General features: G+C 33.5%; 3 protein-coding genes and 1 non-coding gene across 4 annotated transcripts; 3 read left to right on the forward strand and 1 right to left on the reverse strand.

Moving 5' to 3' along the window:
• The first annotated feature begins 20 nt into the window (after positions 1 to 20).
• On the forward strand, positions 21 to 1,272 carry LOC130015565 (uncharacterized). The gene is made up of 3 exons (XM_056105931.1): positions 21 to 272; positions 343 to 483; positions 559 to 1,272. The coding sequence occupies exons 1-3, from the start codon at positions 21 to 23 to the stop codon at positions 1,270 to 1,272; spliced, it is 1,107 nt and encodes a 368-aa protein (XP_055961906.1).
• A 2,137-nt stretch (positions 1,273 to 3,409) lies between these two features.
• On the forward strand, positions 3,410 to 3,482 carry TRNAV-UAC (transfer RNA valine (anticodon UAC)). Its single transcript has one exon. It is a non-coding gene; the product is annotated as a tRNA-Val (tRNA).
• A 1,181-nt stretch (positions 3,483 to 4,663) lies between these two features.
• On the forward strand, positions 4,664 to 7,710 carry LOC126680180 (vacuolar iron transporter 1). Its single transcript, XM_050375234.1, has 4 exons — positions 4,664 to 4,993; positions 5,070 to 5,155; positions 5,410 to 5,524; positions 7,280 to 7,710. Exons 1-4 carry the CDS (start codon positions 4,731 to 4,733, stop codon positions 7,575 to 7,577), a joined length of 762 nt encoding a protein of 253 aa, XP_050231191.1. The 5' UTR covers positions 4,664 to 4,730; the 3' UTR covers positions 7,578 to 7,710.
• A 617-nt stretch (positions 7,711 to 8,327) lies between these two features.
• LOC126682973 (heat stress transcription factor A-8) lies at positions 8,328 to 12,702 on the reverse strand. Its single transcript, XM_050378778.2, has 3 exons — positions 12,346 to 12,702; positions 8,861 to 9,876; positions 8,328 to 8,748 (listed from the first exon to the last, which is right to left on the reverse strand). Exons 1-2 carry the CDS (start codon positions 12,565 to 12,567, stop codon positions 8,938 to 8,940), a joined length of 1,161 nt encoding a protein of 386 aa, XP_050234735.1. The 5' UTR covers positions 12,568 to 12,702; the 3' UTR covers positions 8,328 to 8,748; positions 8,861 to 8,937.
• Between the last annotated feature and the right edge of the window lie 1,429 nt (positions 12,703 to 14,131).

The raw sequence follows: 14,131 nt of genomic DNA on the forward strand, positions 1-14,131 counted from the left end.
TTTTTTTTCAGCGTGATGCCATGGAAAGGATTCGCTTACAGTCAGAGGCAGGGTCAAGTATTGGTACTTACGCTCGTAGTCACCAGTTAGGCACCATGGAGGACCGGAGGGACACACAGTGGCCACCCCCAGAGCCTGCTGTTCTGCCACAGCCCTTGCCTCATATAGATCCCCCGACGGTCGACGTACAGCGTATACGAGGTCGTCGTCGGGATAGAGCCAGACCTCACGAGGCGACGCGCGAGATGGCAGAGAACCCTATGCCACCCCCAGTACGTTTTAATCTAAAATTTTTTTATTGAATATTAAATCAATAATTCTAATAAACAATTTGTTTTTTAGGTCGACTTTCACGGGGATACTGAGGATTTCGTCCGACAGTATTACGGGTCTACGACGTATTATGGGAGTACCTCAGCGCAGACACAGTGCCCACCAGCTGCATCATTTTCGGTACCACCTACGGACCCTCTCCCGGCACAGGTACGTTTCAATCTCAATTTAAATATTTTCCAAATTAATATCAATTATAATAATTATTAATTTCTTTTCTTTCAGCATGATTTCTTTGGGGATACCGAGGACTTCATTCGCCGCTATCCAGCTTCGTCTTTTACGGTACCGCCTGCGTCTGTACCCTATGTAGGCCCGTCATTTGGGGAGGCAGAGTACATCACGCCGCTGGCCACTCCTCCTCCACAGTTCTCACAGCATCCGGCTTCTGCTTTTACCCCGTTCCAGGCGACTCAGACGGCGCAGACACCTCCTCCTCAGACACCTACGTATTTGCCGACTGTTCCTGTATTTGACGATTCTTGGAACTTTAGCTCCCTGACCACTCCTCCCTCACAGCGGTCCCGACTTATGGAGGGGGGCTACATTCCGATGCTGCCAGGTCAAGATCCGGGCTCCTCTTCTCGCCCGACTCAGAGTCCCTCCCAGATGCATTTTTCTCTGGATGATCCTTGGATCAACAATTTGGTTCAGGACCCACAGCCGTTTTGTGACTTCCAAGAAATGCAGGCTCCTTCTTTTTCTCTGGGATTAGGGTTAGACCCCTCCTCACAGGCTCCTGCTCCTGATGTGCATGATGATGACGAGATTGAGGATGTGGCCAGTCCAGTCGCCGATAGTGGAGAGAGAAGCTCCGGACCAGATGGAAGACGTTACCGCCGTTTGACTGATAGTCAGACGAGTCGACGTGTCAACAGGGGTTACGACATGAGGACACGCTTACGGAGTCCTGATAGATCAGAAGTCATCTATATCTAATATAAGTAGTAATATAAAAAATTTATAGCAATTGAGAGTTGATAGATTGTCTATAAAAGAGCGTCGAGTTATAGTTATCTTTTTTCTGCTTGATTAAAATGTTTTATCATTTAGTTTTACTATTATTATCATTTTGATGGCGTGAATTGGTAAAATATCATTAGCTTTGTTTCCCGATTTTGTATGCAGTAGCACATAACATGTATGTTTATACAGTTTTTGTTTGTATTAAGTGTAAAGAACTGTCTATTTGCCTATTTGGGTGTTCATAGGCATTGTTCATTTTGGTATTTGCATTTATCATGCAGGGTTTGGTTTCTGCATTTAAATATCCAGATAGTTTATGTTATAAGATTAAAATTTTAAAATTGGGTATGGTCAGTTAGATGATTTGGTTGGCTCTTTCTTTTTGGTCCTCCTGCGTTTGTGTTGATTCTGCTTTTCCTTTTTAAACTTCTTCAATTAATACTATATAAACTCTTAAGAAGAAACCGAGAATCAAATCTTAAACTTCCAATTTGAAATAAATATCAATACTACTTAACAAAAATTAATAAATAAAATTTCATGTTGAAATTATATATAATTGAATAATTTTAAGTCTTATAACATTTTTATTTATTACAATGGGATGAGAGGATCAACAATGTATCATCTTATCTAAAGATGGGTTGTTATTATATAAAAATTTCCACTTTTTGCGTTTTTCCCATCTGAGTAATATTATACCGAACATGGCACCCCATATCCTTACCTTTCTAAACTTTTCATCCTATAACTCCAGAGCTATTTTAGACGTCTATTCTATATAAGAAAATGCAGTTTTGACCGTCTTAAATGATCAAAACAACATCAGATGAGATATTTGGATTGTAAAATGTAAAAAAATAAAAGGTTGAGCTAATAAAAGATTAAAATGTAAAATATCACGTTTGGTAAAATATATTAGAACCGAAAAAAGCACGAAAGCTAGAGATTTTTATGGCAATAACCCTTGAAATCTGGACACCGTATTTCTACTGTTATCTCTAGAAAAATATAAGTTCAAAGTTCCATGGCTGTTTTACTTCCATAATTTCCATTTATACTTCTTTCACGCATCTGTGTTTGTGGCTTTTATAATTTCATACGTTTATAAGTAACTTAATTATTGGCAAAAAGAAGACATTATTAATCCCTTTCAAATAATTATTTTCCTCTATCCATTAGTTCCATAAAAAAAATCCAATTCTGGTTTCAAAAATCATTTTCCATCTGACATTTTTAAAATTGGAAAGAAAACCTGAATTGCCAGCAAACATTTAAATTTTCTGGAAATTTAATTAAAATAAAATAGGTTTAGTTATTAAAAACGGCTAAACCTATTCAAAGGCCCCTCTACTTTATCATTTTAACTCAGTAAGTCCCTACCTCAAAGTTCGTCACTGATAGGTCTCTTTACTTTCATTATTGACATGTTCAAGCCCTTACGAGGGTGGCAAATTATACGTGCGTTTCAAACACAGTTAACGAGAGTGGAAGCAAAAATGAAAGCAATGTGGCAAAAAATTTGTCCACTCATGGTCCACATGGCATACACATAGTGGTATTTGATGGTAAAAAAGTTCAAAATAGTTCAAAATATTTTCTAATTTTTTTAAATTAACACATAATAATCTAAAAATTCAATTTAACCCTTCTAATTTTAAAACTTTATATATAAAATTAATTTAAATTAAAACATAGAAGGCTTTTTTTATAATTTTTACAAAAAAAATAGATCTGGAGATGGGCAGCTGCCGGACTTCATTTATGCATAATTCTTTTAAAAGCATCAATTTTATCCTAATTTCGTTAAGTACATTTCAATCGTAACCAAATATATATATATATATATATATTTCAAAGTAAAATTTACTTTTTTCATTTTTTTGCTAAAAATAAAATAATATTTAAAAATTCCTATATATAATTTGTGATCAAATTTAACTCTCTTTTCAATTGAAAAATATTTATTATAGACTACAATTGATGAAGTTACATAAATTTAAATGACTAAAATTTCCAAATTCTTCCCTCCAGTGGTATTAATAAATTTTGTATAAGCCTCCTTTAGGTCTCAAGTAGTAATAAGTTAATTGAAACATTTATTAACAAAGTTGCTGTGGTGTAGTGGTTATCACGTCAGCTTTACACGCTGCAGGTCCCCGGTTCGATCCCGGGCAGCAACATTTCTTTTAATTTTTTTAACCTTCTCGTCACACCCGAAGCCCGGCCGCCCTAGAGAACTCCCACCAGCAGTCTTCTCTTCCCTACTTTTGAAAAACGGTTTAAATCTTTAGAAGGCGTCAACTACGGATATAATTTCATTACCGTTTTTTAACTCGTTTCTCTCTATTTATGTGTTGTTTTTTTGAATAAATTGTTAAGTTTTGGAAAATTTATATATTTTTTCAGGTGTTTTTGTTCGTTTTCCGTTTTCTTTGTGTAGATTTTAGACTCGTTCAAAAAAATTCAACATCTATTCAACCTTCAGCTTCACGTTTTTGAAAATTCAAAATTTTTCTAGTTTCGTTAGAAGTCTGAAATTTTTCTAATTTCGTTCGAATCTGTTAGCAACAGAATCAGTGGTTAATAGAAGTTATAAAGGTGCGATTAGTGCCTTTAAATTTTTACTAATTGAATTCATGCTATTTTTAGTCATCTGCCAAATTTATATTTTTAAATTTCTATTACTATTTTATTTCTTGGTCGATTATAAGTTTCCGTTGTTTTCATATTTGTAATTTTCTTTTACAATGTACTTCATCGTTCATGTGTAGTCGGTTAATTATATCAATATATGTTTGACAAATAAAAAATAGAACATATATTATTAGTATTGATATTATTATTATTATATTTAAAATAATACATAAAATATGAGTATATTCGACAATTTGGCCATCACCAAAAAAAATAAAAGAATTATTTTTATAGATATAATAATATCAATGATTTCTGATCTTTATTGAATCTACTAATAGAATGTTTATTATTTTATCAAATTAGTTAATGAATGTTGAAAAATTATACCAATATAATGTTTTTATTCAATTTAATCACATTAAAATATTAATAGCATAGAATAAAATCTCATAGTATTTTAAATAATTTATAATATGTATAAAATAAATCTATATAGATTAAATCTGAAACTTAATTTCAAATATTTAATTGTTTCTTATCAGTATTCTGGTGAGACTAAATCATCTAAAATCACTATAATTTTCTTAAATTAACTAATTAAATTAATAAAAATAGTAATTCCTGTACTGAATTGATAGATTTGAAAAATCCAAGGACCACAATAGCAATTATTCCTAAATATTTGCATACAAACAAACATAACACAAACAATTCAAAACAACAAAACTCTTTACAAAATTCAGTTGCATAAATTAACATAGTAATAGAGACAATTCTAATAACTAAAGAAAATGGCTGCTAGTGGTAACGGTGACGCCTCTTCAATCCAAGTTAACCTAGAACCTGAGAAACAATCTCTCCTCAATCAGCACAAGGAACGCCACTTCACCGCCGGCGAAATTGTCCGCGACATCATCATCGGAGTATCTGATGGCCTCACCGTTCCCTTCGCTCTCGCCGCCGGTTTATCAGGCGCCAATGCCACCTCCGCGATCATTCTCACCGCCGGAGTAGCTGAAGTCGCCGCCGGTGCTATTTCCATGGGACTCGGAGGGTAAAATAAATTTTTCTTTTTACTTTCAAATAATAAACTCGAAATTTAGAGTCGAAATTTTCATTTTTTTTTAAAGGTATTTAGCTGCTAAAAGTGAAGCGGATCATTACGCGAGAGAATTAAAGAGAGAAGAAGAAGAGATTGTGGCGGTTCCTGAAACAGGTAATCACTGTTAAATTCCGGAATATGGACTGCCCGCAAGTCTATATACCTGGCAATTCCGGACTATGATAACTAATAATTCACTTCCAAACACTATATTTATTAAAAAAAAAGGTGTAGTCAGAGAGTTTGAACCCGCAATCATAGCGCCCAGATGATCGAGGCTTAAACTATTAGACTAAATTCGTGCGAGTATTTCAAAATAATTTTATAATAATGGAAGATTATAATGATTTTAATATTTGAAATTACAGAAGCTGCTGAGGTTGCAGAAGTATTAGCACAGTATGGAATAGAACCGCATGAATATGCACCGGTTGTTAATGCTCTTCGGAAAAATCCTCAGGCTTGGCTTGATTTCATGATGAAGTAAGTAATTTTTTTCTTCATCTCTTTTAATTTTCCGGTCCGGTACGAAAATAATTAGTTTAGTCCGACTGATCCAGTACTAGGAATCTAGATTCATATTATCTTTACTGTTTCTATATTTTATCAATAAATAACTGCATTTTTTTAAAAATTACTTTTTTATTTAACCATCCCTATCTAATCACCAAATTAAACACCAATTGATTATAATTTGAATCGGATCAGACTACAAACTATCAATTTTTTTAACATTTGAAGAGTCAAGTAAATTTATAATAAAAAATGCTTACGTGGACATTGAAATATGCACTCTTTCGACATTTAGGATAATATTGTTTATTAGAAAAGTACTCGTATTTCAAATTATAAAAAAATAATAGTTTATGTTTGACATAGTCAAAATTTAAAGTTCGTGTTGTAATTATAAAATACACTAAAGCTCATTTTTTTTTTACGATTAATCTTTATAACTTTGATTAAATTAGAATAAGTCCATAGCAATTGATCCAAAGTTTGGTGATAATAAAACTAGAATAAGTCCATAGTAATTAATCCAAGGTTTGGTGATAAAGCAAAAGGTGCAATGTCAACTTAAATAGTATCTCCACTTTCATTTTAGATGAGGACAATTCCAAGTGGTGCATATTCTACTCCAATTTAGTTGATACCACTTTTTTTTTTCATAGCACGTTTTGAATGGATATCTCTAGATTCTTTTCCTAATTGCCCCGGCTTTTAGGACTGCCATATTTTTGTGTGTGTATATTCAAAAATCATTTTGAGCTAGTTGAGCAATCATTATTATAGGCACTATTATATTATAGTTCAATTGCCCATGCATATGCTTTTAGCATGAACTAAACTGAATAACTGAATTAAATCAATAAAACTCATTTAGTTTGTTGATATTATACATACATATATATATATATATATATATATATATATATATATATATACATATATATATATATATATATATATATATATATATATATATAAATTAGTTAGGTTTGGTTTTGACAAAAACAAAGTTCAGTTAAATTTTAGTATAAACCAAATCAAATAAAAAAATCAATCAAATCAAATGATTTGATTCAGTTTATTTTGAAACAAATTACTATATTTTTGCGAATTCGATTAGATTCAATATTTTTAAAAAAATTTGGTTAAGTTCGAACCAAATACATTGTCCCTAATTATAATGCCAACGCAGCCATTGTATTATATACTAATGGCTTATTAAGCTCTTATTACAAAATAAATACTGAACTTTAGTTCATTTTTTGATGATTATCTTAAATCAATTTCTATTACAATGGGTGAATCCTTTTCAATGAACATGTTATTCACCGACCTAGTAGATGATGGAGAACATGCGCATATAATAATTTTTCATTAAATAATTCATTAAAAAAATATGTCACTGTAATAAAGTTCAATTTTAGGTAAAGAAACAAATTAAAATTCAGAATCCATATTTAGTAATAAAATCAAAATTTAGTGACATTCCGAAATTAATACCCATATATGGATGTAGCTCAAAAATATATATTTCACTATATACAGACTCTGCTTTAAGCAACTATGGTCAACTTGTAGAGTTTTCTTACCTAAAACATGTCAAATTCGCTCTGAAAGTAATTATGTTCATAGCTTGTAAGTAGCATATTTAAGAAGATGAGTTTACTAAAATATGCAATTAATCTTCAAAATCGTCAGAAAGCAAATGATGACTATGTTGTGCTGATGCAGGTTTGAACTGGGATTGGAGAAACCAGACCCCAGAAGAGCACTGCATAGCGCCCTAACTATTGCGATTTCGTACATTTTGGGAGGCATAGTACCGCTCGTTCCATACATGTTCATTCCGAGAGCTCAAGAGGCTGTGGTTGCATCTGTCATTTTAACCTTAATAGCATTGCTCATTTTTGGGTATGCTAAGGGATACTTTACAGGTAGTAAACCCTTCAGGAGTGCATTGCAAACTTGCTTTATTGGAGCCATTGCATCGGCTGCTGCGTTTGGTATGGCTAAGCTCATCCAAGCATAGTCTTCCTAGTTACTATTAAGTAAGTACACATGGTTTTTTGCTCAAGTTTAGATGCCAATGATGTTCAGATGTTAGAAAAATTGCACTGGTTTTGAACATTTTAATTTGATCGTAAATTGACTGTTTTTTTTCATTGGTTTGGCTCGGCTGAGGCCTTGGGCATTTACCATAGTCTATAGTGCAGAAATTCATGTGTCAAAGTTTTCTAACATTTAGAAAAAGGAAACACTGATTTGAAACTTAAAATTTTCAAGGGATTAACAGATAAAAAGAAGGCTTAATGGCAAAAAAAACCCAAACCTTTACGACTTGTTGCAATTATATCCAAACCTTTTAATTTTTACAATAATATCCAAATTGCATTATTTTATTGCAATAATATCCAAATTGCACTTTTTATGTGAATGTTTTTGAGTTTTTTGTCATTTTTTGGGACTTTTACTATATTATTATACATCAAAACATAATAATAGCCCAATATCTTAATTAAAAACAACAAGTTTAGCCATCAATTTGACTATTATTGCTACAAAAAATGTAATTTGGATATTATTGCAACAAAAAAATGCAATTTGGATATTATTGCAAAAATTAAAAAGTTTAGATATAATTGCAACAAGTCGTAAAGGTTTGGTTTTTTTTTACCATTAGGCCTGAAAAGAATTAATTTTAGTATTAATTGCTCATAGTGAGCAAAAAATGATACTTAAATCTAGAAATTTAAGTAGAAAGTCAAGCACAAGCATGGTCTAAAGTAGTGAACATCAAGCTAGGACTTCGGCCATATGCCTTTTAAAAATCATGGAGTTCCAGTTCATGCTTGAACTGATCCCAATCAAAATGAAGCCGATTTGTTCTCCCTAACATAATACAATACATGGTTTTTTCCTTTGAAAACAATCAGAGATCAAGGAGTATTAGGGAAGTTTTTACTAGACTATCCAAGTTGGCAAATATTCATCCCAAAAATAGCTCAACAATGGCAAGCTTTTGCATAGGAGAGGAGTATAAAAATACTGAGTATCTTTGAAATTTGAGGATATGTAAAGAGTAGGCGAACACATTTACGTATCAGAGGCAGAACTCAAGTTAACAGCAGTTGATTTCATTGTCATGGAACAAAACACTGTCTTTGTCCTGCCGATTCTTCCACCATCATTACAGCAAAAATCTATCAAATGAAGAAATAATCAGCATTTTAAGATTACACTTCCCATAATCAACAAACAGTCAAACTAGTTTGATTCACATGGAAAAAACAGGCGAGAAAAGAAGCAACTTACATGGTTTTATACTAAGCGGACTGCGCCGGCCACAGCAAAAATTATCTATATGATATTTACTATTTACTTTTTCTGAGCTATAGTCCATTTTCTTGGTTGGTTTCAGAAGTCAAATGAGCCATCTTCTTGGTCACAATTTCCAACTCCTGAGACCGAGGTTCATAATCCATTGATTTGTTTTCCAATAAAACCCCAAAATTTTCAGACTCATTCAACCAGTCAACCTGATCACCAGAAGCGGCTAACCCATTTCCATTTTCTGCATCATCAGGTTCTTCCCCATCTTGTTTGATATCATCAACATTCTGCACGAAAGGACTCGATAAAAGAAGCCGTTCCCATGCCCCATCTTCCGGTGATTCTGGTAGAATAAATGGGGCAAGAGTTTCAAATGAATACAAATTTTCATCCACGAGCATTTTTACAAAATCAGGATTCAAAAAAGAATCTTTAATTTCATCAGGAAAATGATTAGGTTGTTGCGGGCTTCCTGAAACCATAGGCGTAGGCATGTCAACAATTGGTGGATGGTACTTTACTATCATCCCGTTAGAAACCAATTTTTCTTCTTCTACATCCTTTTCTACAATACTTCCTGGTTCCGCCATCCGCCAGTTATTTTCTTTAGGGTGAAGCAGCTGAACCAGAAATCCCGGGTTTTGCATGACCATGACTAAGAAGGACAGCAGCTGTTGCTGATTTGTTTCCATTCCTTGAATGCGGTCTCTCAAGGTGAGCAACTTAGTGTCTGCATTTTCCTGATGCTGCCTAAGATTAACCAACTCCTGCATAAGCGCAGTTCTGTCAATCTTCAGATTCTCAATTTCCTTCCACAGGTCCTTATTTTCAATTTTATCGGAGGATTCAGCTGAGCTGTTATGCTGCGGCAATGATTTTCGATTGTCTGTCGCATGAGAATATTTCCTTCTTTGAATATTCTTTAACAAATGCTTTTTACCTCTGATAAAACCATCATTCGCAAATTCCCAACGATCAGTATCGACCTTTCGGAATCCCTGAAAAGGAGTCATGCTTAGAAAATCTGTACTTCCAAAAAATTTATTCAACTAAAACAGTAATAAAACAACATCTCAAGGCCAAAAGAAATAAATACAGATAGTATAAAAAGGAAAAGTATGGCATGAGAACCATTGTTTTCGCTTCTAACTTTAAGGGCTAACATGGAAATGCGGACTTCAAAAATTCAGATCAATATCAGGAAGTACATTTTATCATCCATTAAGGTGAAGACAAGAAAGTACACTATATTATACAAAAGGATTCGACAGCAACACAAGGAGAAGTGGCATAAGCCACAATACAAGAAAGGTTGTAGAGTGACATATTTTCGCAGAACAAACGCCAAGTAAATGTTTTATGCTCAATAATTGTGAAACGGAAAAAAGAATGCTCTTCTAAAATAAAATTGAAATGTTACTAATCCCGAACCAAGAGCAAACTTAACTCCCAAAATCAAGTAAAAGGAAATGAATCCAGTGAACTTTAAAAAAACGAGGTGCAAGTTGAAATAGACATTGGATGTTGAAAAGTAGAACTGAAATGATAAGAAAAAGTAGAGCGAAAGGATCACCAGATATAGACAAATGGAAAACAGGGAGGGAGATGAAACGGATTCGATAAATTTTAGCGGTAAGCATATATAAGGAGTGAAAATAAGATATTCACGTAGGATTATTCATGATCTACACATATACATTTAGCAACTAAAAGACTTAAACTCTAATATAGTTTAAACGATGGTTGAGACAACATAATCCCTGATAGAATTAACATGTAAACAAAAGCATGTGCCAAGATTCTACTCAAAGGTGACTTAGCTTTGGTATATGTTTGCTTAGTCTTCCTACACAACCTGGTTTTGTCAACGGCCCCAAAGAAGTAGCATAAATCCTTTACAACATTAACCATAAAACATCTATGAACAACCAAAAATCAGCGATTCAAAGCATAGGCTGTATGAGCATGATAGTTGGACAAAAATGCTACAATGCTACATGATAGACAAAACCGTACAAATAAAAGGAAATTGTCATCATTTCATCTCCAAATAGCATGTAAATCATCACAAACATTTCACCTAACTTCAATTCGACAATCCACCGAACATTTTATGCCTATACTTCCGTCCCTTACATTATACAAATACACAATAAATAAATAAATCATTAGGAATTCAAGAAAATTCAATATATTTATGACAAATTCAAAAAATCTTGAGTACATCCACGTACAAAAAATCAAACACCAAAACTCAAAAACATAAAAACCGCAAAACATAATTAATTTCAAGAAAAAAAACACGCCCATTAAAGGAAGTCAAATAAGAAAGAACGAACATAGGTGAGCACAAGAAAGTAAAGTATATTTTACAAAAGGATTGGACAACAACACAAGGAGAAGCGACAAAAGCCACAATACAAGAGAGGTTTCAGTGTGCCATATGTTAGCAGAACAAACACCAAGCCAATGTTTACAGCTCAATAATTGTGAAACAACACGGTAAAAGAATATACTTTCAATTTGAATCCTATGTAACTAATCTCGAACCAAGAACAAACTTAACCCCAAAACCAAGCAAGGAAATGAAGCCAGTGAAATCTAAAAACAAGGTAAAGTTAAACTAGATGTTGGACGTTGGAAAGTAGCAATAAAGGATTACTAGAGAAAGAGAGATGGAGAACGGGGTGGGCGATGAAAAGAATTCAATAGCTGAGGAATGTGAAAATAAGAGGTTCATGTACTATTCCTGATCTACATTCTACACATACATTTAGCCACCAAAAGGCTTAAAACTCTGAAATCATTAAAAAGATAGTTGAAACAACATAATCCATAAAAGTATTATGTGCCCACTAGATCACATGTAAACAAAAGTATGTGCATTGGCATCAAGATTCTACCCAAATATGACTTAGCTTTTGCATTTGTTGACGGCCCCAAAGATGAAGCACAACTTCTTAGAACACTAATCATAACTTTTATAAACAATCGAAAATCAGTAGATTTACATCATAGCCAGATAAACATGATACAATACAGCATTAAAGAGAAACCACATATAGAAAATAAAATTTCATTCACTGGTTTGACTCCATCAACTCATCTCCAAAGAACATCCATTTCATCACCAACATTTCACCTAACTAATCCTTCAGTAAAGAATATATTCAATTCAACAATGAACTACTGTACCAACGAGCTACAGCTCGAATGGTATAAGCGTTGGGCAGTATTCTGCAAAGGCCGCGCATTCTATTACTCCTCCACAAGTGCTACACTCCCCAATTATAATAAAAACACTGCACTACTGCAAATAATAAAAAAAAACCTACACTTTTGATCCTAACATGATACAAATCCACAATCAATACAAAATCAATAAGAATTCAAGAAAATTCAATAATTTTATGACAAATTCAAGCAACACCAAAACACAATTAAATTTAAAGAAAATAAAAACTCACATAGATATTGAGCTGCCGAATAAAGCTTGAAAAATTGTTATGCTTGAAGTATTTGGGAAGCAATTGAACGGAAAATTGAGTCAAATCCCATATAATGAAACTATCATCCGATTGGGTCCAAGAAATGATGGAATTTGTAGAATCGTCATCTACCATTTCATAGCATTTCTTGAGAAAAGGAGCCACTGATAATAAAGACCCATCATCCCCTGATTTCACCATTACACCAAATTATTCGCCAATTTTGATTAGGAAACTGTTCTTCCAAGTATTTGAAGTCAAGTTGCACATGCAAGAGAGAAAATATCAAAGACAAGGGTAAAATGGGAAGATATTTATAGAATTGTGCAGATTGTATTTGTTTCGTATGTATTTGAACCGCGTGAGACCGAAAGATATTTTATTGGTCGGTTATCATCTGTACTAAACGCTGCCGTTTTTATCAGCCTTTAACAAAAGAGAAAATTACACAACTGGCCAGAAATAAATTTGTATTTTTTAAAAATTCAAAATTTTCACCGTTATGGTGAAAATAAGCAAACTTTGACGAGTGTTTATTTCATACAATAATTGTGTCATGTTATATTTACATATAGACCAAATGTCTTAAAAAGACCAAACTTTTTATAAAAGTTTCACAAAAATCCTGACCTTTTAATTTTGTCGATTTTGGTCAAAAACATATTATTTGGTTTCAATTGTGGCCAACTCTAAAATTGATTTCAATTTGCCTATGTGGTGCCTACGTGGCATGCACATATATTGAAAGGTCAGGACTTTTGTGAAATCAAATAATCCATTTTTGGCCAAAATCGACAAAATTGAAAGGTCATGACTTTTGTGAAACCAAATAATCAGTTTTTGGCCAAAATCGACAAAATTGAAAGGTCGGGACTTTAGTGAAACTTTTGTGAAAGGTTTGGCCTTTTTACGACTCTTGGCCTTACGTATAATAGGAAATTTTTTAATTATTATTTATATTTTTTAAGGGTTTTATTATTTGCCGCTCCTATTTACTAGGTACCATCCCTGAAAATTATTATTTCGCCCTTTAACTAAAAATTCTTTTAACTTGATTCGAATATATCAATTATAATAACGGATAAGACTTACGATTCGTCAGGAAACGATTGTCAACAATCCAAAACGAGTGTATCCGAGTTTTCCGACTTTTAGAAATTTTAATTTCTTTATTTACTTGTATATTGTAGCTAACACTACTAGAAAAGAGTCAATCAGCAACGAACATTGGCGATGGACATATATTCTGTCGCAAATCAATTTTAGCGACGGACAATCCGTCACAAAAATGGGGGGATCTTGGAGGGAAAGATTGGCGCCTCTATTTGGCTAAATTTAGCGAGGAATGCTGAAATCCATCGCTAAATTTGGACAAAATTGAAACACCCCGTTTCAGTTGCCAGATTAGCAGCGAATTGTGCTATCAGTTGCTAAAGTTTAGCGACAGATTTTGTAATCCGTCGCTAATCTGGCAACTGAAACAAATCGTTTCATTAAATTCTAACTTTAGTGACGAATTTCAGCGTCGGTCGCTAAAATTAGAACTTAATAACCGACCAGAACCCTTTCTTCCCCATTTTTTCTTCTCCTTTCAATGAAACTGCCGCCGTTCCAAAAAGCCTCCCCCAGAAACCGACTGCCGCTCCTCCAAACGGTCCCTCCTCCGAACGCCGTCATCAGCTACGGATTCTCCAACGCTGCCTCCCCCAAAACCGACCGCTGTTTTTTGTACATCTCCTCTGTTCTGCCTCCCCACCGCTGACCG

The sequence above is a fragment of the Mercurialis annua genome, linkage group LG5 (genome assembly GCF_937616625.2).
Source record: "Mercurialis annua linkage group LG5, ddMerAnnu1.2, whole genome shotgun sequence".
NCBI classification, from domain to species: domain Eukaryota; kingdom Viridiplantae; phylum Streptophyta; class Magnoliopsida; order Malpighiales; family Euphorbiaceae; genus Mercurialis; species Mercurialis annua.